This window comes from Marmota monax, unplaced genomic scaffold (genome assembly GCF_021218885.2).
Source record: "Marmota monax isolate L192 unplaced genomic scaffold, Marmota_monax_Labrador192_F-V1.1 WCK01_AAM20220418_F8-fsc01985, whole genome shotgun sequence".
Lineage (NCBI taxonomy): Eukaryota > Metazoa > Chordata > Mammalia > Rodentia > Sciuridae > Marmota > Marmota monax.
In genome coordinates this window covers 1-25,238 of record NW_026692657.1, presented here as the reverse complement: position 1 = coordinate 25,238, position 25,238 = coordinate 1, and the positions used below count along the sequence as shown (strand labels likewise).

Here is a 25,238-nt window from a genome sequence, read left to right as displayed (position 1 = left end):
AAAAGAAAGAAACATAGAACACCTAAAGCCAAAGTAAATTTTATCAAGTAATTTTACCAGAATCAGCTCCATAGTAATTCAGCAGGAACATTATGTTGGTTTTGTCACATTCAAATTTTGTTCCTTGCTTTTCAGTATCTTGGGACTCAAGTGATTCCTGGAAGGTAAATCATCTTCTATGTTTGTGCTAAATTATTTTATTTATGTTAAATTGTGTTATTTTATATTGTATTGCTTATGTTAAATTAAAATATTATATATGTATCTAATAATAAGTAATATATTGTATATGATAATATATATTAACATAATATATCATTTATGTTAAAATATTATATTATTTATGTTAAATTATTCACTGAAAACTGGATTCAGTACACAGTATTTACTAATTATTTTGTCTGCAAGCAGATTGAGAATGCCATGAAATGCAAAGATTTTATACATCCTTCTGTCGATGGGGGGGGGGTACATGGCTATTTCTGTGATATTTTCATTGAGACTAGCACCAAACATTGAAGTTCTTGTGTTAAGCAAGTATGCTGATTTTATAAAGTTAGAATGCAGGGCAACAAGTTGGAAAGGTGGGTCATATGGTGGTCATATTCCTAGTATCCTGAGGAATCTCCGTACTGCTTTCCATAGTGGAAGTCCTAAGTTTAGTCTCACAGTGTATGATGATGATGATGATGATGATGATGATGATGATGATGATTCTCCACATCCTCACCAGCACTTATAATTTGAGTACTTGATAAGTGCTGTTCTGAATGGGTGAGCTGAAATATCAATGGAGTTTTAAATATTTTACCCTCAATATTTTGAAGATAGAAAATTTTTCATAATTTGCTATGCAATTTGTATATCTTGTTCATAGATGTGTCTGTCTATTGCTTTTCTCTATTTTCTAATTATGTTGGTGAAATTCTCTTTAGCCCACAGAGGGGAGATTCCTCGTTTTTACTCAGCTAATTTCCCCTGGCACTGCTACAGTCTATTTCCTCTATGATTGCATATTATATTTCATCTAGTCACAGGCTATCTGTAGTGGCTCTCCAGTGTTTTCCTTCAGTGTGTGGTTTTAATATGTAGCAAAACATTGGTTAACCTTGCTGACTTCATCTCTGGAAATAGTTAGTTATACTCTAAGATCCTGTGCTGCCACCTTTCTCTACTGGAACACTTGTTAGTTCTTTCTTTGAGGGGAATTGTTGCATATTCTATCCAAATTGCATGTGCTGTTACATGCAAGTAAAATGTAGACATGCATTTCTTACTTCCTTCTACATTTTCTAAATGTAATTTTAACTCCATACATATTTTATTGAAATACATGAAATTTTGGAAGTTTCTGATGACTCAAATGAAGCAAGTATACAGTAGTGTTTCATTTCTACACAAGGTGACAGAATTTGAACTGTCTTATCACATCAAGTACCATAATTTAACACTAAAAATAGGCCATATGGTGCTAAAAATGTTGCATTCTGATTTACATCAAGTGCATTTATATAAACAGTTTTAAATATATTTTCTCTTCTTGCATGCATAGATTTGGTGGGTAATGCAATGATTGCTATTTACTTAAATACTTAGTTGTTTTAGATATAGACATGCCATTGACAGTGTTGTCAGAGAAAAACATTTCCCATGTCCTCATTAGGGTTTTACCTCATCAGCAGCCAGATGAAGAGAAGAGCTCAGCTTAACCTGTAATGCGTAGGATAGAGTCTTTTATGGAAATATTTGTTGCTCCAAATGTACTTGTATAAGTTTTAATTCCCATGATTTTACATTTAGAAATATGGTGATGTCCAAATATGATGATGAAATCTTTATAAAATTCATTATTAACATTAATTTTTCCAGAGTGTCTCTGATAAACAGCCAAAGGATTATGCTTCTAGTATATCTGGTATGTCCCATCAAAGTGCAAAGAAGAGAGAAAATGAATATATAAAAAGTAAGTGTATATATATATATATATATATATATATATATATATATATATAATAAAAAATACTTTGGAGAGAATATTGCCTTCATTCATGAGCAGTAGTCTATTCTTATTGTTTTAATGATGTTCCTTTTAAATAGCTAGAAAGAAAAAAGGAAGGCAATATGTGGCATATACTATTTTATTTCATTCACAGAATAAATTAGGGGTATTGCTAAAAAACTGAATTATGAATTGCATTTTTCTACATGTTATGATGCACAAGAGAATCAAAAAATAGAGAAGGAGGAAAGGAAAACTGATAAGTATAGTTAGTACAATGAGTCAATGAAGAAAAAAGCAGCAGTTGTACTCAGTGGAGGAAAGGAAATTCAAATCACCTATGAGAAGGAAAATAAAAACAGGGTTTTCAAAATGGGGAAGAAATGTAAGTTTCCATTTCAAATATCAATTAATACATAAGTAAAATTATTTCAATCTTTCTTAGTATGTTTTGAAAAAAAATTAAGAGTGAAGAACTAATCACTCAGGCCTAAGCTCTTTTAGCAAAAATTATTATGTATGTACAGATTTTAATGAATGCAACATGTTGCTACTACCTATAACAACAAAATTATATAGGGCAGAAACAAAAATGGGAATATAAAGAAATATGAATGGTTATAGAGTGATGTCCAAACCACAGATATCTAAAATTCCCATTGGAAATATTATGGCTCCATTTAGACTTTCATTTAGAGGGACTTTGTAGGGAGGAACTGAGAGATAAATTCATGTTAAAGTATGAGAAGTGGAAGAAGACCAAGTTCACACTGGGAATCTCAAACTGCTATGCATTGACTGTTGGGGACCATGTTCAGAAGCTCATTCTGAGGCAGTAGATATTTCCTTCCACATTTCCATTATGAAAAACATTATATTTTTAAACTATGATAAACATTATTTGCTAAGGTCATTTCAATGAGCCTCATCCACAGACAACATTGTTCATAGCTAGGAAACTGATGTCCTTTGGGAAATGTAAATGAACCCTATTTGTTCCTATACTTCAGGAGACAAGCAGATGAAGTGTAAGCATACATCTTGCTTTCCTGTGAGGATATATCTTGGAAAGAGGGAAGGTCTCAAAAGACAAAGACATACAAATTATACTTCCATGATACATTTCCTATATAGGGAGGCAAGAAGGAGTGGGAATAATTGAACCAAAGAATGTACAATTTACGGTTTCAAACAAAAGCCTCTAGAAGTTGCTTTGAAAATGTTTAAAGGAAGGGAAAAATGAAGAAGGAACCAACGAGTTTTCTATGTAATTTTGGAGGGAATCATGTTGAAACTGAGAGAAGGCAGCCCAACTTCTTTCAGTTTATCTGCCTTCAGACCAAAGGTGAGACTATTCCTGGTCCAGAGATAATTGGAACCAGTATGGACTGGAAGAATTGGGGCAACTTGCAGCTACCAACTTCTCCCCTTCATACCTACCAGGTACCATGATATAGGTGCCATTCATGTGATTCATTCAGCTGAGAAGCCTAGTGTTTTTGATGCTGCTAAATTTTTTATTATTAATATTATTACTGTATTGGTGCTTTGAAATAAAATCCTGTCCCTTGACCTGCCATTAATATACTTTATTATTGAGATAAATTCTCATCTCCAGATAGCTAATTTTCTGTTCATCCAGACATTGTATGAGAATACTTGAATAACTATCAAGATATGCCATGCCAGTTTCATTTTTTCTTCTAAAATCTTTAGTGAGTTTTCCCTTGAACACCAAGATGGTGGTTATTCTTTGTATATCAATAACATTGAAGTAAGGGAGTTTATTTATATATGATCACTCTGCAAGCTTTCAGATTATGGTGGTGGTTTGTTTGTTTGTTTGTTTTGTTTTGTTTATTGTGGATCACTTCATTATGCAGCCTGTAGCTACAAACTTCTCATCTTCGTAAGTATCAGGCACCACAATGTGTGTGGAATCCTTATGAGATAGACAGATGAGTTCATACTGTTTTTGATGTATTTATTGTAAAGACAGCTAGTTGTTTACTTATTGGTTATGTTCCCTCAAAATGAAAACTTGGCCCTGGGCATTCTAGGAATGCACTCGCATTACTGAGCTCCATACTCATCCCTAGACTACTAATTTTCTGATAATGCAGCATGGCCATGAATACTTGAAAAGCTGACAAAAATCTACTAAACCAGATTCATTTTGTAAACAAAGTCTTTATTGAGTTTATACCTTGAAAACAAAGATTGTTATTCCTTGAATATATGACATTAACTTTGAAATAGAAATGTTTACTGATTTATGGTATTCTGTGAGCTTTCAGATCATTTTTCCTTTGGAATACCATATCTTAATTCTTTTTTAAAATATTTTTTAGTTGTAGTTTAAAATATTGTATTTTTTAGTTGTAGTTGATATACAATAAAAATACCTTTATTTTTATTTATTTACTTTTCTGTGGTGCTGAGGATTGAATCCAGCCCCCTGCACCACTGAGCCACAACCCCAGTCCCCATATCTTAATTCTTTATGTTTTTCATACATTGTTTCTTAGATGTGGGACCTGTATCTTCTCATGAGAGTGGGGTCAAGAAACTTGATATTGGTTAAACCAAAGGATAAAAGAAAAGAAATTTCATCAGTGTCCCACACGTGTATGATTAAAGAAACAAACAAACAAAAAACCCCAAAACAAACAAAATAGCTCCTTCATATATTAGCTGCTATTCTAAAAGCATGTATCTAAACAAATTACTTCACGTGAATTTCTTTGAAAAGAAATAGTGTTTATTTAGCCTGGAATAAAACGTAAGGATGGAAGAATGGACAAAAACTATCAGATATGGGGCTGGAATTATGGCTCAATGGTAGAGTGCTCGCCTAGCATGCATGAGGCACTGGGTTTGATCCTCAGAACCACATAAAAATAAAATAAAGATATAGTTTCCACCTAAAACTAAAAAATAAATATTAAAAAATATATATCAGGTAGTTTTTACAGTACAATTTTCTGCAAAGAGCTATGATAAACATCTACAATGCTAGCACACTTTCCACTCATTTTGTTTTAAATACAATATTTTGATAAAATTTGGCCCAATAGACCAGTGTCTATGTTTGCATAGATGTGTTGAAATTTTTTATAAAAAGCGTAAAAAAAGATTTTCAAAAGTAATCAGTAACTCAGATGTTTCTACGTGAAGTTCTCAAACTGGAGACATTAACCCTGTTTGTGGGATTATGAGGTGGTTTTTCTTTCCCCACAATGTTGTAAAAAGCTTATTGGAGAGCTAGGCTGTAGTTTCAGGTAATTGTGAGACTGAAAAAACAGATATTGCTTGAACTCAGTAGGTCAAGGCTATTCTGTGAAACACAAGAAAAACACATCTAAAAAAAATATTGACTCTATTATAACACTCAGTAAATCACCAGATCCATCAAACATTTGTTCTGTTTATGAACATTCCATGTTCTCCACCACTCATGGGTCAAATACTAAGTAAGAAATTACTCAATGTATAATCATACATTCTTCATTTTAATCCCTTTCCTATAAAATGAATACTGTTTATGGGATAAAATACTTTCTTGGAATTTAGACTAAGAGAAATAAATCCCCAAATACTTTTGTTTGGTCACATTTTATTGGTGTGTTTTGTTACTGGCTTTCCCTACATTGTTAGGGACCTTAATCCAAATCTTTTTACATGTTAAGCAGTTTATTTTCCACTGAGTTTCACCCACTGACTTCACGGATTCACTGGTGGGCTTGGTAAATCCAGGCTCAAGGAAATTGCCCACCAAGGACCTAAATGAGTTCCCTCAACATAGGAAGATGTTGCCATAGAAGAAACCACATGGTAAATGAAAGCAAAATTCACAGTTTCTGTGTTTTATTACACATCTCATTTGAAACCTTGAGTAACAGTCAGGAGCAGAATCTCCCTACCCAAGAGCCCAGCTTTTAATTTGTTCACTTCATTGAACTTTGTTATACATGGGCCACTGAAATTCTTCCATTTTCTGTATATCTGGAAACAGTCCCTCCATTACAGCATTCAGGCCTGCAATGCTCTCTCTTTATTCATCTCTATTTATTCACATGCCCCTCACATTCACCAACCCACAGCATTGAGAATGGTCTTGCTATTCTGAATATATGATCATTGGCCCTCTTTAGATTGAGGATGTCAAGCAATCTTAATTTTTTTAGAAATAACTCATGATACAAATTCTTTCTACCTCTGTATCTTTAGCCCTTTTCATGTCTGAACTCTCCTCTGGAAATTATCCTCACCAATCCCTTTATGTTCAGACAAATACTGTCCCACTTAACACTTGTCTCTATATCACGCTATAGATTTTTATGCTCTTACCATTTCCTGTGTCTTGATGATGTCCTCACTACTTAGGTCTCTGTTTTTTTCCAGAAAAGACACAAACCCTGGTTATCTCTTCTAGCTCTTCTAGCTCTTACCACATACTCAATCATGGATGGAAATATATAAAACTTTTGACACTAACATGATGTACAAGCAGCCCCAGTAATTCAGCACCACATAAAAATAAAATAAAGATATTGTTTCCACCTAAAACTAAAAAATATCAAAAGCAACTATCAGGTAATTTTTACAGTACAATTTTCTGCAAAGAACTTTGATAAACATCAAAGGAATAATTTTCAGGTCTAAGTAGTTGTAATACAGTACAAAAGCTGGTCAAGTATCTGAGGTAGCCCCAGGAAAAGCAAAACCAGTTTGTGTCAGGAATAACAGGCATAATAAAAAGTTATATGTATATATAAAACTTTCTGTGAATATGTATCTCAAGAAAGAAAAGGAAAAGAAATATGAGTTCTCTTGATGAAGGTATAAATTGGAATTCTTATGATGAAGTGTAAATGTGATCAATCATTTGGGCTGCCAAAATGATGTATAGCAATTGTTTATAACTTACCCTTTGGATGAAGAAAAAGAAAACATTGTGATATTTCTTGTTTCCATGGTAATTTTTTTTTTTTGCAATTTTACCTTGAGTGGATGAACATGTGAATTATATGCATTCAACTTGGTGACACCCCATTTCTCTCCAAGTGGTATTCTGAAGTATTGAATCAGTAAAATTACTTTTTAAAGATCTCAATATATACTGGTACAGAGGGGGAATATCTGCAAATGTGATATTTTATAAGTTGAGGCAGCCCAATGGCATGCTTTCTGCCAGACAGAGAATCTTACAGAAAACCTGTCTGCAAATTAAAAAAAAAAAAAAAGGTTGGGATTTGAAATAAGTGCTACAGTTTTTGCCAACAATACACAAATCCCTGAATATAATATTCAGACCACACACAAACATAAATTTAAAGGTTTCAAAAAATAAATATTCACCTAAGAGTAAGCTTAAATTAAAATTATAGTTGGAAAACTTAACATATACTGTTGTTACAATTATTCCTTTTATTTGTATAGATTTTCACAATTCTAATTGTTTAAATAGTTAAGTAAATCTATTCATTAATCAACAGAGTCACATTTTGGCATGTCATCAGCAGAAGAACAGGAAAGTCTCAAGGACACTGAAAATAACCCACAACTGGTATGTGAATATGTCAATTTAAATTCCTGGTTTATTCCCCCCACCCACTTTTTTTGCGCTCAGAATGTAAATTATGCCAAATGAAATGACCTCATAGAATACCCTTTTGTAATCCAAACATGGTTTAATATTTAAGTCTAAAGCAAATAACTTGTGATCAACATGAAAATAGCTTAGGAAACATAGTGGACTAAGGGTAAGTTTTGTAAGAGCAATTGAACAATTTTTTGAATATTGAGTGCTTTTATCTCTGTAACCTCATTTAATGATGAAGAATAATTTTGAAACTTATAAATAGCCAGTTGAAATTATGAACATATATAACTTAGTAGCCACTGAAAACTCTTGCTCACTGTCATTTTTCTCAAAGCACCCATTTGAAAGAGGCAGTGCCCCTGTGGATCTCTGTTCTACAAACTGCCCAACAGGCACAACCCATCTCTTTCTTATAAAAGTTTTCAGCCCATTTCTGACAATCACTACTCTGAGTCCATATGATCAAGTTGAACATCTACCATCCTGTGAGGATAGCTGGCGTAGCTTCTTGTAGCTACAAGACATGTAGTGGTTTCTGATCTTTTCACACAGAGTCCCTACAATTGGACCCTTCTAAAAGGGTTTTGTAGTGAGGAATCTATTGGAATTCACTAGGTGAGTGACTCTGACCACTGTGTGGTGGAAATGGGGGCAACTACTCCCAATGCCTCTCAGCAGAGTAGGTTGAATGTCTTGAATGTCTGCTCATGTGTGTGATTTTGCATGCAGTCAATTTTCTACCAGACTCACATATGCCATGTGCTGTCATGACAGTTTTCTATCAGACACATCTGTATCATAAGCTGCAAATACTGCATTTCAATGAAAGTGCCATGAGATACTTTAGATTAGGTAGACCACAAGACCATGCTCTAGCTGCCCAGAGGTCTCAGCAAATCTATATCTGAGTTCTCTCATACACCCACCTTGATTGTTGTTGTGGGTTCCTCCAACTCACTGTTTTTATGCAATAGTTCAGTCTTAGAAAAGTTAAAAAAAGAAAGGCTTTGTTTTCTGATATCCTAGTAAGCATGCTTAGATAAAAGAGAGAAGAGGCTCCTATCATTTTTCTCAAAGTACCTGTTTGAAAGAGGCAGTCACTACTGTGCATGCACTCAAATTCTGCCTTGAAGTTTCTGCAGTGCACCCATTTTTTTTTTTTTACAAACTCATTAGAATCCAAGTCTCTCAATGGGTAAGAAAGTTATATTTAAATTTAGAGTAATCTAAATTATGTTTCTATTGTTTTTGTATAAAATATCATGTGTATAAAATAAGGGAGATTTTGATGATATAATATTTATAATTTAGAAATTTTTAGAGCACTTTTTTATATATTATGTGGGTTTCATTTTGACATAATAGTGTACTATGAAAAACTATTATGCTCAAATTCTGTGCCAAGTATCTCCACACGAACTTTTTCAATTCTTCTTTTTATGAACATCTGAATCATTTCCCAAACTTTCTAATTATGATTTCCACTGTAATATTGAAGTTCATATGTCATGTGTGTATACTAATTTTAGTACACAGGGATAAATAGCAAGGGGTGAAAAACCTGGGTCATATGGTGATTATATTCCTAGTATTCTGAGGACTTTCCATATTCCGTTCCAGAGTGGAAGTCCTAATTTTCAGTCTCACAGTGTATGATTGTTTTTCCCCACATCCTCCTCAGCACTTATTATTTGAATACTTGATAATTGCCATTCTGATAGGGGTGAGCTGAACTGTCAATGGAGTTGTGAATGATATTTTCGTGAATGCTAGAGATGTTGAAATTATTTTCATATGTGTTTAGGCAATTTGTTTCTTTTTTATTTTGAGGCCTGTTTATTTATTGCTTTCCTCCATTTACTAATTGAATTGCTGAGATTCTCTTAAACCCACCAGAGGGGAGATTCTTCTCTTTTGCCCAGCTATGTTTCCCCTGGCACTGTTGCATCTTATTTCATTTATGAATGCATTCTGCTTTTAAAAGCCAATATTTCTGGAGTTTATCTAGTCACTGGCTCTCTGTAGTGGCTTTCCACAGCCCATTTTTTGTTATGCAGTCACACACATTTTACTCCCAACTATGAAAATAATCAGTGAGTAAGCACTGTATGATTCTGTTCTGCCATGTTTCTCCACTAGAACACCTTTTATTCTTTCTTCGATGGAAAATGTTGCATACTCTACCCAAATTGTGTGTGCTGTTATGTCCAAGTAAAATATAGGCACATTTATTTCCACATTTTCTCCTTTGTTAAAATAATGAGATTTGACTCAGTAAATATTTTGCTGAAAGATATTAAATTTTGGAAGTGTCTGACAACTGAAATGAACCAAGTGAACAATGTTTCCTTACTAATTCTGGTGATAGAATTGAAACTCTCTTATGACATCAAGTATCAATTTATCACTAAAAATTTGGCCATCCATTATTTAAATGCTTAAAGCTATATAACATGAAGTACATTTCTCAAAAGAGTTTTAAATAAGTATTCTACTGCATTTGTGGATTTGCTATGGAATGGAAATTTGACTAATTAAGCTGATGCTAGTTGATTTGGATGTAGGGACCTCAGATTTTGTTTCCAGGAAACACATTCCTTATGTCCTCCATCTGAGTTTTAACCCATCAACAGAGAGATGAAGAGAAAAATTTAGTTTCATTTGGAGTGCATGGGAGAGTGTCTCTTATGGAAATTTTTGTTTCTCAAAATGTACTGGTCTAAATTCTAATTCCCATGATTTCACAACTAGAAATATGGTGATGTCTAAAAGAAATGATAAACCCTGTATTCAACTCATTTTTGATATAAATTTTATCAGAATGAAACTGAGCAGCATCCACAGGTGTGTACTTCTGGTATATCTGATGAGTCCTATCAAAGAGGAAAGAAGATAGTAAATGGACCAGTACAAGGTAAGAACCTTATAGGATACAAAATACATTGATGAGAAAATTGCATTAAAACATGAGCAATAGTATATTCTAATTGTTCACACAGTTCAACTGTTAAATATCTAATAAGAAAAAAAGTTAATAAGTGACATATCTTATTAGGTTTCAGCCCACAGGTATTGCAAAGAAACTGAAATGTGAGTTGCATTTTTGATACATGCTTCAATCACAGAAAATTCATAAATAACAAAAAGGAGCAAAGAAGAGGGAATAAAAATTGAGAAAGGAAGTGATTATAGAGGGAGTCAATGAAGGAAAAGGAAGAAGGTATAGTCAGTGAAGGAAAGGAAATTCAGGTCTCCTATGAGAAGAAAAAAGAGCAGAGCTTTCAAAAATATGGCAAAAAACATGAGTTCCAAAGTTAAATGAGGCATAAAGTAAAATTTCCCCATACTTCATAAATTAGGAAATACTGAAGAAAAATTTGCACTTTATGTGGTTTTGTCCCTAAGTATAGGATCCAATATCCCACACTATTATTATTCTCAAAGGACCCCTTTGAAAGAGGCAGTGCATCTGTTGACCTGTACTCTACAAACTGTTCAACAGGCACTATACACCTTTTCCTTATCGAAGTTTTCAGCACATTCCTGTTAGTCACTTTCTGAAGCCCATACACTCTGTGTTAACATTCAACATCCTTTGAGCATCAAATCAGACCTGATGGACTACATAGAAAAAGGAATAAATTCCAGGTCAAGTGGTTATCACCCAGTACAAAAGCAGGTCAACATATGAGGTAGCACCAGGGGGGCAATACCAGTTTATTTGAGGAATAACAGGCACTATGAGGAGTGCTTCCAAAACCAGAGCGAATCCTGATAGAAGAAATGCAAAAAAAAAGGAAAAGAAAGAAGCAAGGAGTTCACTGGTAAATGTGTAACTGTCAACAACTTTATTTTGCTTTGTTTTGTTTTGCAGACACCAAACATTATATGCAGTAGTTATTTAAAAGTTATTATAAGGAAAAAAATAAAGTAAACAGTGTGAAGTTAATTCTTTCCATTGTAATTTTCACATTTTTTTCTGCAAAATATCCTTTTTCTTTGAATGAGTAAAACTTTTAGTTATCATATGCATTGAACATGGTGACCTCTAGGGTCTTAAGTATAATTACTCTGTAAATAACTCAATGTGCCTAGGATAAAGAGGGGAACATCTATGACTTCAGATGCTAGGGCAGGCTGATGGCAGGTTTTCATTCAGCCAGGGAATTTACAGACCTCCTGTCTCCAAATATAAAAGGCCTGGATTTGAAGTGAGTGCTACAGCTCTTGCCATGGATTCACAGGTCCCTGGGTACAATCACTAGGCCCCAACACAAACAACAATCAAAAAGTTTCAAACAACATAAACATTCACCTAAAGTTAAGCTTAACTTAAAAAATATAATTGTGAGGATTAAATTATATGATTATTAAAATTTTCCCTTTTTATTTGGGTAGGTTTTCACTCATTCTAACAGTTCTAAGTAAAACTATACATTTGTCAACAGAGTCACATTCGGACATGTCATCAGCAGAAAAGAAGGAGAGGCTTATGGGCACTGAAAAAAGCCAGGAACCGGTATGTAAATGGGTCAGTTTAAATTCCTGGTGTATTTCTCTTTGCTTTGATTCCAGAAGGTAAATTAGGCCAAATGAAATGACCTCTTAGCATAGGATTTTGGGAATCAAACATCATAATTTCCATTCACATCTAAAAGAATGTAACTGGACATGAACATGAAAATAGTATTAGAAATCAAGGAAGCTTAATGGCAAACTGTATTCTAGCAATTGAGGCAATTATTTGAATATTCTTTCAGTTTTCTTCTATGTGATCTCCCTACGTGATGAGAAAATGAGACTTAAAAAAAACAGTAAAAAAAAGGAAAATATATAAATAAAATGGCCAGTGAACACATTCTTATTAAAAGACCATCTTTCCCAAAGGCTCAAAATTTTAGTTTCTCATTACCAGTAATTCATGCATGGGTTAAAGATTCCATTCTCTCTCAACTCCAATGTCTAGTCTAAGACAAGGCAAGAAATAGGCTTAATTAGAAACCAAAGAGTCTGTTAATGAAATCAGAATTTTTCAGGAGGTATACATCTGTTAAGGTACAAACAACTTTCTAGTTCATTTTCTTTTTCTTTTCATGCAAGATCAATAAAATTACTAAATGTTTTTATTAGACCTCTTTAGTGGATGTTAGGAAGAAGACCTTGGATGAAGTTTTTGACAGTTTGTGGAATTTTGGAGGTGTCTTAATGCCTCTCTTTCTCCTGTTGCTTTTGTTATTTTTCATGCATTTGAATGGATTTCTCTTCCATGTCATGTATGTGTCTTTTAAGAGTGCAGGTTAATCTATGTGATGTGTCTGGAGCATGGCATATATTTTGGCATCAAACCTATAAATGAACATTTAACAAGCTATATTCACTCACCAGCATCTCGTCTTTTGGAAGGAATAAGTTCTGGAAATAAACATACCTTTAAACAAAACATATATCACATGCAAATAAAATTTAGCTTTTAAATGATATCTAAAACAGCACAAAATTAAAAGAAGGAGTAGGTAATAATAATGTTCATCTTGCAAGACAAAAAAAGCCTCAGGGATAATAAGATTATCATAATAATTTTAAAAAGAACAGAGAATGAAAGTGGTGAGAGTAAGCAGAGACTGAAAAGGAGATGAGGATCAAATTCAAAGAAATGAGAATAGAAGGAGATTTCAAATGGAATAAAAAAGGGATCCAGCAACCAAAATATGAAATGAATGAAAATATATTAGAAAATCAGAACATGAAAAAAACAAATGACATGGAAATCCCATACAAAAACAAAGAAAAAACTGAAAAGAGCAAGAACAACTTCTTCAGATTTCACTTTTACTAAAGCAAATGATATGGAGACAATTTTTGGGGGGTATTTCTAATTTTGAAAGCATATAACTATTAGGGGTTTTTGAGATGCAAAAACGGTTCAGCAGGTTTTTGTTGTTGTTGTTGTTGTTGTTGTTGTTTTTGCACTAGCTTCAAACAGCCTACCATGATAGTGGAGAGTACAAGCTGATCTTCTTTGCTCCTTTCTCTCCCACACCTCCCAGAGAATGCTGAGGGAACATTGAAAGTTGCAGAGGCAATGCACACTTAGTATTAGTTTATGTACTCAGAGACATGGGTCTATAAAATGTAGAAATTGCCTGATAAACCCTGTGGTCCATGGAGGCTGGGGACTAATCTGTAATGCAGACCCCAATTATGGAATTCCTTACTCAGTGGTCTTATACTGTGCATGATTCCAAGTCACTGAGGCCTTTTCCTACAACCTCTTGGAGCATGAGAGACATGGCCTGGTTTCAGAATCTATGACTTCTTCTGAGAACTTAGTGAAAATTCCATTCTACTGATCCTTCCCAAGCACTTCTGGAATCTTCTGTCCCTTGAATTCTCAACTACCAGTTCTTGCTTACTATCATTATTCCCAAAGCACCAGTTTGAAAGAGGCAATACCTCTGTGGACCTCTACTCTACAGAATGACCACAGCAGCAATACACATCTTCCTGATGAGATCTTTCAGCACATGCCTGTCACTCACTAACCTGAGCCCATAAGTTCAGTAACAATTCAGTTATCTGAAGAATGGTGGCTACAGCATTATGGAAATATAAGGTATGCAGGGGTACCTGATCTTTAACACAGAGTGACTAAAATTAGACCCCACTGAGAGCCTTTGTCCTCAGGAAATATTGTAATTCTTAAGAGGGTGCCTCCAACTGCCTGTGTGATGTTAATGGGGGTAACTATTCCAATTATTCTAGTATTCATTTTCATGTTTATGATATTGCATGCAGCCTTTTTCTACCAGACTTAACCTTGGCACTTGCTGGAAACAAAATGATTCCATGACAGAGCCATGAGCTTCTATTCTTTTTTTATTAAATTATTTATCCACTCTAATTTGTTACACACAATGGCAAAATGCAATTCATTTCATATTACACATATAGAGCACAATTTTTCACTGATTGTACACGATGTATTATTACACCATTCGTGTCTTCATATATGTACTTATAGTAATGATGTCTAACTCATTCCACCATCATTTCTACCCCCTTAACCCTCCCTTCCCCTCCCTCCCCTTTGCCCTATCTAAAGATCTTCCATTCCTCCCATGCTCCCCACCCATCACCATTATGAGTCAGCATCCTCATATCAAAGAAAACATTCAGCATTTATTTTTCTGGGATTAGCTTTCTTCACAAAGCATTATATTCTCCAATTCCATCCATTTACCTGCAAATACCATGATTTTTTTCTCTTTAATGCTGAGTAGGGCTCCATTGTGTATATATACCCAGGTTTCCCAAGCCATTCATCTACTAAAGGGCAAAAGGGTTGGTTCCACAATTAAACTATTTTGAATTGTGCTGCTATAAACATTGATAAGGCCAAGTCCCTATAGTATGCTGTTTTTAAGTCCTTTGGGTATAAGCCAAGAAGTGAGATAGCTGAGTCAATCGTGATTTCATTCCAAATTTTCCAAGGTATCTCCATACTGCATTCCAGATTGGCTGAACTAATTTTCAGTTCCACCACCAATTTCTGTCTAATTGTGACAGAAACCACTGTAAACATTGAAGTAAATGTGTCTCATGTGTATACAGAAATTATTATACTTTGTAAATAAGAAGAAGGGTTGGGAAACGTAGGTCATATGATGTTCATATCCCTAGTACTCTGAAACTCTCCATACTATGTTCCAAATGGAAAGTCCTAATTTTCAGTATCACAGAGTATGCTTGTATATTTTTACCCATGTCCTCTCCAGCACTGATTATTTGAATACTTTAAGAATGCCTATCTGACTGGCATGAGCTGAAATATCAATGGAGTTTTGGATGGTATTTCCTTGAATGCTACATATGTTTAATTTTTTTTTTCACAAAAATATGGTGAGGTAAGTATTCAGCTCTTCTATCAGAAGAGGAAGTAAGAGTCAAAGACACTAGGATCCTTCCCCACAGCAAAACACATTGTCATGACTTAGTTATGACAAGCTTCAGGGATAGAGTGTTGGATGGTATTACCCTGAATGCTAAATATGTTTAATTTTTTTATGTATTTATAGGGAAATTGTATTTGTTGTTTTGAGAACTGTCTATCCTTGCTTTTCTTAATTTCTTATTTGGAGGGGTGAGATTCTCCTCAGCTCACCAGTCAGCATATTCCTCTCTCATAGCAAGCTAGTTTTCCCTACTGCGGCTTTACACTATTTCTTCCACGAATGCATTTCCTCTTTGAGTATCTCATATTTCTGGTTTCATCTGGTCACAGGCTCTCCATTGTGTCACTCCTGTGATTTCCCACAGCCTGTCTTTTTCTTCAAGCAGCAATGCACCAGTTCAAATGACTCCCACCTCTGCAAATAGTCAGCTTTTCAGAGATGGGAGTCACCTTTCTCTTTTGAAATACCTCTTAGTTTCTTCTCCAATGAAAGTGTTGCATACTTTACCCAAGTGTGTGTGCTGTTATGTTCATGTTACATACAGACACATTTCCTCACTATATTTTACTTTTTTAAAATAAGTTTTGACTCGGTAAATATTTTGCTGAAATGCATTAAGTTTTCGAAGTCTCTGATGAATAAATGAAGCAAGTACAACAGTTTATCATTCCTACACAAGGTGACAGAATTGAAACTCTCATCTTACCAAGTATCATTCTTTCAGAATAAAAAAATGGCCATTCAAATTTAAAATGCTATGGAACACCAAGTGCCATTCTTAAAAGTCTTTCAAAGCATTTTTAGAACTGCTGGGCAGTGCAAAGTTGACTGATTATATACTGATGCTAGTTGTTTGGGGTATATGCTTGTCAGTGTGTATATTCGGAGGGAACACAGTTCCTATGTCCCTCATCTTGGCTTTATCCAATCAGTAGCCAGAATGATATATGAGCTCAGTTAATCTGAACTGCCTAGGACAGTGAAACTTGTACAATATATTCTTGTTCAAAATGCACTCATCTAATTTCTAATTCTGATGATTTCACAAATATATATATATATATGGTGATAAGTAATATGTGATGATTAAAACTTCATGCAACTTATTATTGGTATTACTTTCCCCAGAGTGTCTGTAAGCAACCTACAGAAGTTTGTGCTTCCAGTATATCTGTTGGGTCCTATACACAAGCAAAGAATAGAACAAACGAACATGGAGAAGGTAAGAATGACAAAAAATGCAAAAGACATTGGTGAGCGTATTGCTTTAAAGCAAGAGCACTAAAATATTGTAATTGTTCCAAGAGTGTATGTATTATCTAGTAAGGAAAAAGAAATATAATGAGTCATATTGTATTAGGTTTCTGTCACAGGTTAAACTGGGGATATTGCTAAAAAAAATCTGAATTATGAGTTGCATTTTGAGACATGCTTCAATCAAAGTAAAATAGAAATGAAAGAGAAGAAGAGGATATGAACACTGAGACAGGCATTAATTACAGGGAGTCAATGAAGGAAGAGGGAGCAGTTGTACTCAGTGGAAGGAAGGACCCTCAGTTACATAAGAGGGGGGGGAAGAGCAGCATTTTCAAAATTTGGGAAGCATTTTTGAGTTTCCAGGTCCAAAGCTGAATGAAGTGTAAAGTAAAAATTTTCCAACATTCCTGACTTAGTCACAGTTGGAATGGAATAAAATTGAGGAGTGAAGAAGGAATTCCCACATTGTCAAGTTTGTTTATCACAAAAGATTCTTCATGTATAAAATCTAATGACACCAAATGTGTTGCTACTCTGTACAAAAAAATGTATAGGGTAGAAACACCAATTAGGAAAGTGGAAAGAAATAGAAATGGTTACAGAGTGGTCCCCAAATTCACAGATATCTAAAACTAAATTTGGAAAGATAATAGCTTGACTGAACTTTCATTTGAGGGTAACATCCTAGGGAGAAACCCAGAGCTACATTCTAGTTAAGGTAGAGGCAATGGATTCCAAAAAATTTATACTAGATCTCTCAAACTATAATGAATCATCTGTTGAGGCCATGATCAGAAGCTCATTGTGACTCAGAAGTTCTTTCCTTCTACATTTCCTATAGATTCTAAGGTGATTGCAATGATCCTGGTATGCCCACAGCATTTTTTGTAGCCAGGCAAAGAATGTCCCTGTGGGACAAAAAACAAAAAACAAAAACAAACAAACAAACAAAAAATGCTAGTAGACCCTACAAACCAAGATAGAAGAAGATCAACTGCCAGAATAAATGTTGCAATAATTATGTGCATATTTCTTAGGTAGTGGGGATAACACAAAAGAGAAAAATTTAAAAATTACATTTCTAACATAAAATTGCTACATTGCCAGGAAGGAAGGAGTTCGAATAACCCATACAAAAAAACAGAAAATGGAAATAAAATAGTCTCCTGCTCTAGAGGGTTTTATGAAAAACTAGGAGAGAGGCAAAATGAGGAAGAAAATAAAGAAGTCAGCAAGGAAATTTTAGAGGGGAAAATGATAAAATGCAATTCAGCATTTTTCAGTGTGCCTGCCTTCAAACCAAAAGTGGGATGATTCCTGGTCCCCAGGTGATTGAAACAAGTAGGGACTGGAAAAATCAGGGCAACCTGCTGTACAAATCTGTCCTGCACACCCACCAGGCCCCACCATGTGTGTGGCATCCTAAGAGTGATTTAGATCAGTGACCAAGTGTTTTTGAAAATTTGTTTTTTTCAAAGATAGTTTTATTTTTGATTATTATTATTATTATTATTATTATTATTATTATTATTTTGGTTCTTTGGAATGAAACCATGTCCCTTTGTGCTACAGGAATACATTCCACTCCTGTGCTAAATTCTGATAACTAATTCTTAGATCGGCCAGCACACTCAAAAAAATATGTGAAATCATGACTGTATGTGTTATGGCAGACTCATTTTTAAACTAGAATTCCTTATGGAATTTATTCCTCAAATACTAAGAGTGTTACTAATGTGTTTATGTGACAGTCTTTTGAGTCCTGTCAATTCTGCCTGCTTTCAGATCACAGATTGCTGTGGATGACCATATCTAAATTCTTTATGCTTTCTCATATTTTTTAAGATGCAGGACCTGTATCTTCGTACACGGGTGAAAAGGGTAACCCGATATCCACTAAAACAGAGGAAGCAGGATTAGAAGATGTGCCACGGTCCCAGATGGGTATGAAAAAACAATCATGTTCATATTAGCTGTTATTCTAAATGCATATATCTGATCCTATTAGTTCAGAAAAAAAATAACTGATAAGAAATAAAGTATACCTTGTCCTGGATCTTGAGGTACAGGATACTTAGGTATAATAAAATGGATTAAACAATTCGTAGGTCACTTGACATATGTGCTGCCATCTGACTACTTCAGCTTTGACATTGAAATTCTCCGTATTCGTCTTTCTTTCTCTGAATACAGATCTCTGTGGTCTCCAGCATTCTGCGTCTTCACATTTGTATATGTACCCTTGCCAAATTATTTATAATGATCACATAGGTGTTCTTACCTTTTGAAACGTAACTGCAAGACTTATTTACTAAAGATATATTGTCAATATTCATTTAGAACATTTCAGTCTTGTGATCAACAAAAATCCCCAAACTTAAAACTCCAAAGCTAATGTAATCTTTATCAATGCTAATAAAAATAGTTATCATTGGACTGAGCTCTGTACTCACTTAGTAGGAATATGAGTGTGTTTTCTTTTTATGTTCAGATTTTATTGATTATGTATTTCATTTGCTTTTCAGTATCTAAAGACGTACATGCTTTATACAAGGTAAATCATCTTCTATGTTTATGTTATATTATTAAATGCATGCTGTATGCACTGTAAAATATTTACGTATTATCTTGTCTCCAAGCACATCAAGCCTACCATTAAAAGCAAAGATACAGCTCTCAAAAAACAAAAATGGTGGAAGCAAAAAATAAAACGGAAATCAGGTAACTTTTGCAGTACAACTTCTATAAAACTACCTATGATTAAACCTTGGAAATGATAGCAAACTTTTCACTCCTGATATATCCATTTGTGCCATGTGTTGGGAGGATTTGCCCCATCAGGTCTGTGTTGGTGGTGCATCCACATTTCAAAATATTTCTGTAAATCTATGAGGAAAAGATGTTTTAAAATAACCTATATCCTAGGTGTTTCTACAATTAAACTTCCCAAATCGGAGTCATGACACTTGTCAGTTGGATTGTGAGGCTGATTTTTCTTCCCAACCCAATTTTAAAAGTAGGTCCAGGGGAGCAGGATTGAAATCCAGAATCCTGAGATGATGAGGACTTGTATTTTTCTTGAAGCCAAGATGTCAAGGCCGGTCTGTGAAATACAAGAAAATCTAATTTAAAAGACAATGTGCACTCTACCCTGACATCTAGTGTACCAACCAAATGCATCAAACTTGTTTTTATGCTACTTAGGTACTGACTTTGACAACTCTTGTGGTCAGTTTGAGGCAAGAAATAATAAAAGGAATGATCATATGTACTTTAGTTTATCCCTTGCTTCTAAAGTGAACATTTGCTGGTGAACACTCTTTCCTGAAATTTTATCTCAGAGTAGTCAATCCATAAATTCTTCCACATCCCAATGGAGTGTTTGCTCATCATTCTTTGTCCTTGACTTGTTGTTATGTTTGTTACCTCTGGGTATGCTAAAAACGGAACCCAGATCCTTTTGGAGACATTCCTTCATTCAGTCCTGCATCAACCCCATAGCGCACTTTTGCATTTTCTTTATTCATCTCCATTCATGACCATGCCCCTCAAGCTCATGTGCCCACAGATTTGAGATAGTTCCAGCTATATATGGATACATGGCCTAGATGAAAGTGTTAGCTCTGTGTATGTCCAACCATCTCAACATTTCGAGGCATCTTTCACAATGCAAATTCTTCCTAACTGTATGTTTAGCCCGTTTCTACCTGCATGATCTTCTGGCAGTTTTCACCAATCCCTGTATCATCAGACATATACCGTCCCCCTTAACCCTTGTCTCTATGTCATGCTATAGCCTTCCACATTTTCACCATTCTCTGCCTCTGGCTGATGGCCTCACTCCTCAAGTCTCCGTTCATCCCTACCTCGAGAAAAGACACCATCCACGCCAAGTGTTATTGCCTCAGGCACTTACCTGACACTCAATTATGGGGTGTTCAAACCTGTGTGTTTTAAGAACATCTCCTGTAGTCCAGGACCTAGTGAACTAGACAGAGAATGAATAACTTACAGGCCAACTGATTATTACTCAGTACAATTGCGGGTCATGATCTGAGATAGCTAACGCCAGAGAAGCAAAAACAGTTTATGTCAGGAATAATAGGCACCATGAGTAATGCTTCCAAAAACAGAGTGAATCCTAACAGAAGAAATGCAGGTAAAGGAAAGGAAAGGAATATGTGGTTCACTGTCAAAGGTATCACAGTGATCGTATATACACATACTTTTTTGTTGACACCAATGTTACATGCAGTGGTTCATTAAAAATTACTATTAGGAAAAAGACATAGTAAACAGTGTGAAGTTTCTTCTTTCCATTGTAATTTTAGCATTTTTTTCTGCAAAATATCATTTTTCTTTGAGTGGTTGAATCTTTGAGATATCATGTGCATTGAATATGGTGAACTCTTGTTTTTTTGATGCATTAGATTAGTAAAAATCCCTGCTAAATCACTCAATACACCCTGGGTGAAGAGGGACTCATCTGTAATTTCAGCTTAGTTAGAGACTGAGGCAGGCTGATGTCAGGTTCCCAGTGAGCCAGGGAATATTCAGACACTCTGTCTTCAAAAATAAATAAATAAATAAAAATAAAGGCCTTTTATTTGAAGTAAGTACTTGCGTTCTTGCCAAGGATACACATGGCTCTGGGTACAGCCACCAAGCTGACACAAGAATCCAAAAATTTTCAACAGCATAAACATTCACCTAAAATTAAACTTACCTAAAAACGTATCATTATGAAACTCAAATTGTATGATTATTACAATTATGTTTTTAGTTGGCCAGATTTTCACTCAGTCTAACTCTTTTAAGTAGTTTAAGAAAGTACATCTATGCATTTATCCCCAGATTCACATTGCCATATGTCATCAGAGGAATTGAAGGAGGGGGTTGATGGCATGGATAAAAGCCATGGACAGGTAAGTAAATGTGTCAATTTAAATTCATGGTCTATTTCTCTTCTTTGATGGGAAGGAAGATTATGCCAAACAAAATGACATCACATAATACATACTTAGAAATCAAGGTCATAATTTAATATTTAAGTCTAAAAATGTAACACAACATGAACATGAAAATAGCTTTAGAAATCACATGATTTTAAACAGAAGCTTAAAAGTAACCTTCATCTTAGTAATGTGGGGAGATTTTTTTGAGTATTGTTTCAATTTTCTTCTGTGTGACCTCCTCACGTAATGAGGATTAAATCTAAGCCTCGGAAATATCCAGTTGAAAGTTGAAGAGTATATAATTGAAATGGCCAGTGAACACATTCATGTTAAAGATCATCATTCCCAAAGGCTCAAAATTTTAGTTTCCCATTACCAGTAATCCATGCTGGTATTAAAGACTCCAGTCTCCCTACACACTCCAGTATGTAGGCTGAGGCAGGAAATAGACTTAAAGGAGAAACCAAACAGCCTATTATAGAATCAGGTCCTTTCAGGATGTATCCATCAATCCTGTTTGAGTACGAAGAAAAACCTTTAGTTCCTTTACTTTTCATGCAAGAAATCAAGAAAATTACTAAACATTTTTATTCCACCTCTGAAGTGGACATTAGTAAAAAGAACTTGGATGCAGTTACTGGGAAGTTGCAAAATTTTTGTGGTATCATAATGCCCTATATTTTAGGAGGAGAATTTGCAAGCATTTTAGTTCAGCTGTTATGTATGTGTCCTTTTAGTGTACAGATTTTTCTTTGGGATGTGTTTGGGTCAGGCCATCATGTTCAGAATCAAATTCCCAAATGAACATATTTAACATAAAATATTTACTCACCAGTATCTCATCAAGGAGAAAGATGACCCTCTAGGAACAATCATAGCTTAAAGCAAAACATGCATATAAACAAACTGTATATTTAATGTGGTTTCTATAATACTTAATAATTAATCGAAGTTCAAAGGAAATAAGAATACTCGTAAGACTCGAAAAAAGTGATTAGTGACAATAAAATTATCATGATAAATTTTAAAAAGAACAGATAATGAAAGTGGTTATAGTAAGCAGAGATTGAAGAGGAAATCAGGATGAAATTCAATATTAATGACAATAGGAAAGAATGTAAAATAAGAATAAAAATGTAATAAAGGAAATAAAATGAAAACTTAAAAAAAATCTTATAAAATCATATACATTGTGAAAAAAAAAGGCACAAACAAACTCATGAAAATCTTCACAATCCCCTTAAACTAATATAACTGAAATGGAGACACTTCTGTCCAGGATTTCTAATTTTGGAAAGCTAAAGCTTTTTATGGTTTGGAGGATGCAAATATTGTCCATCAGTTTCTTTATCTGTTCTAGCTCAAAAAGGCCTTCAGTGACATTGGTGTGATCAAGTGGATCTCCTCTGCTCCTTGCTCCCCAACTCCTCCCAGATAATGCTGAGGGAACTTTGAAAGTTACAAAGGAAATTACTCTCAGTATTTGATTTTGTACTCAGAGAGATGGGTCTATGGATGTAGAAATTGCCTGATAAACCCAGTAATCCATGAAGGCTGGGGACTAATCTGTAATGCAGACCCCAATTATGGAATTTCTTACACAGTGGTCTTTTTTTAAGAGAGAGAGAGAGAGAGAGAGAGAGAGAGAGAGAGAGAGAGAGACAAGAGAGAGAGGGAGAATTTTTTTAATATTTATTTGTTAGTTTTCGGTGGACACAACATCTTTGTTTGTATGTGGTGCTGAGGGTCGAACAGGGGCCGCACGCATTCCAGGCGAGCGCGCACCCCTTGAGCCACATCCCCAGCCCAACTCAGTGGTCTTGTACTGTGCATGATTCCAAGTCACTGAGGCCTTTTCCTACAACCTCTTGGAGCATGAGAGACATGGCCTGGTTTCAGAATCTGTGACTTCTTCTGAGAACTCAGTGAAAATACCATTCTACCTGATCTCGCCCCAGCACTTATGGGATCTTCTGTCCCTTGAATTCTCAACTAGCAGTTGTTGCTCACGTTCATTATTCCCAAAGCACCAGTTTGAAAGAGACAGTACCGGTGTGAACCTCTACTCTACAGAACGTCCACAGCAGCAACACACCTCTTCCTGATGAGAGCCTTCAGCACATGCCTGTCACTCACTATCCTGAGCCCATATGATGAGTAACCATCTAAAATTCTGGAAGGATACCTGGCTACTGAATCATGGAGGTGTAAGGGATGCAGTGGTTCCTGATGAGACACCACTGAGGGTCCATGTCTTCAGGGCAATATTGTAATTCTTAAGAGGGTGCCTTTGACTGCCTGTGTGATGTTAATAGGGGGGTAGGTATTCTAAATTATTCTCAGCAGGGTGGGTTGACCATGCCTAGTATTCATTTCATGTTTATGGTACTGCAGGCTGCCCTTTGTCTGCCAGAGTTACCCTTGGCCCTTGCTGTCACAGAGCTGACAGCACCATGATGCCATGACAGTGCCATGAACTACTATTCTTAACATAGACTATAGGGCCATGCTCTAAGTGTCCAGCTCTCTCAGCAGCTCTATGTCTGTGTTTCTCTCCTACTCTCACCTTGATTATGGTTATGGGTACCTCCAAACCACTGTTTTATGCCAAGTTCAGTCTTTGAAAAGTTAGGAAGAAACTGGGTAATTTTTTATGGATATCCCAGGTAGAAAGCCGCGATAAAGTAACAGGAGTGGAGAGGCTCCTAAACACACGCTCAGATTCTGCCTGGAAGGTTTGCATTTCATCAAATATTCTTTGATATTGCGGGGGAAAAAGAAGTCTCACCTTTGCTGAAAAGGTTGTATTTGGCCTTAGAATAGTCATTACATAAGTTTCCTACTGTTTTGCTTTAAAATATCATCCTTGTATAATCTTAGGGATTTTGATGTTACAAGTTTTATATTTTAGAATTTTTTAGGGCAGTGTTTTTATATGCTATATGAGGACTCATTTTGACATGATGGTGTATCATGAAAAACTAGTTTGCTCAAATTCAGTGTCAAGTTTCTAGGTGTCTATTTATCCGTTTTTGTGTTGATGTGCATCTGGGCTCATTTCATATCTTTCTAATGGTGATAGAAACCACTGTAAATATTGAAGTTCCAGTGTCTCATGCGTATAGAGAATCATTGTAAATTGGGAATAAGAACAAGGATTGGGAATCCTGGGCACAAAGTGTTCATATTCCTACTTTTCTGATGACTCTCCATACTACTTTTCAGATGGGAAGTCCTGATTTTCGGTCTCACAGTGTATCTTTGTACATTTTTACCCACATCCTCTCCAGCACTTATTATTTAAAGTCTTGATGAATGCCTATCTGGCTGGCATGAGCTGAAATATCAATGGAGCTTTGGATGGTATTTCCCTGAATGCTAGATATTTTTTTCATGTATTTATAGTGAACTTGTATTTGTTGTTTTGAGAACTGTCTATCTCTTGCTTTTCTCCATTTCCTAATTGGATG

General features: G+C 35.1%; 1 protein-coding gene across 2 annotated transcripts; it reads left to right on the top strand.

The window, feature by feature from the left end:
* Nucleotides 1–948: 948 nt before the first annotated feature.
* Nucleotides 949–19,702, top strand: LOC131424243 (uncharacterized). 2 transcript variants are annotated; one of them, XM_058579916.1, is made up of 8 exons: nt 949–1,963; nt 7,498–7,568; nt 10,425–10,518; nt 12,053–12,123; nt 16,685–16,778; nt 18,659–18,757; nt 19,339–19,367; nt 19,453–19,702. In XM_058579916.1, exons 1-8 carry the CDS (start codon nt 1,918–1,920, stop codon nt 19,588–19,590), a joined length of 642 nt encoding a protein of 213 aa, XP_058435899.1. In that variant the 5' UTR covers nt 949–1,917; the 3' UTR covers nt 19,591–19,702. The 2 variants fall into 2 exon arrangements, with proteins under 2 accessions (XP_058435899.1, XP_058435900.1); XM_058579917.1 differs by lacking the exon at nt 949–1,963 and adding an exon at nt 2,042–3,442.
* The last annotated feature ends 5,536 nt before the right edge of the window (nt 19,703–25,238 follow it).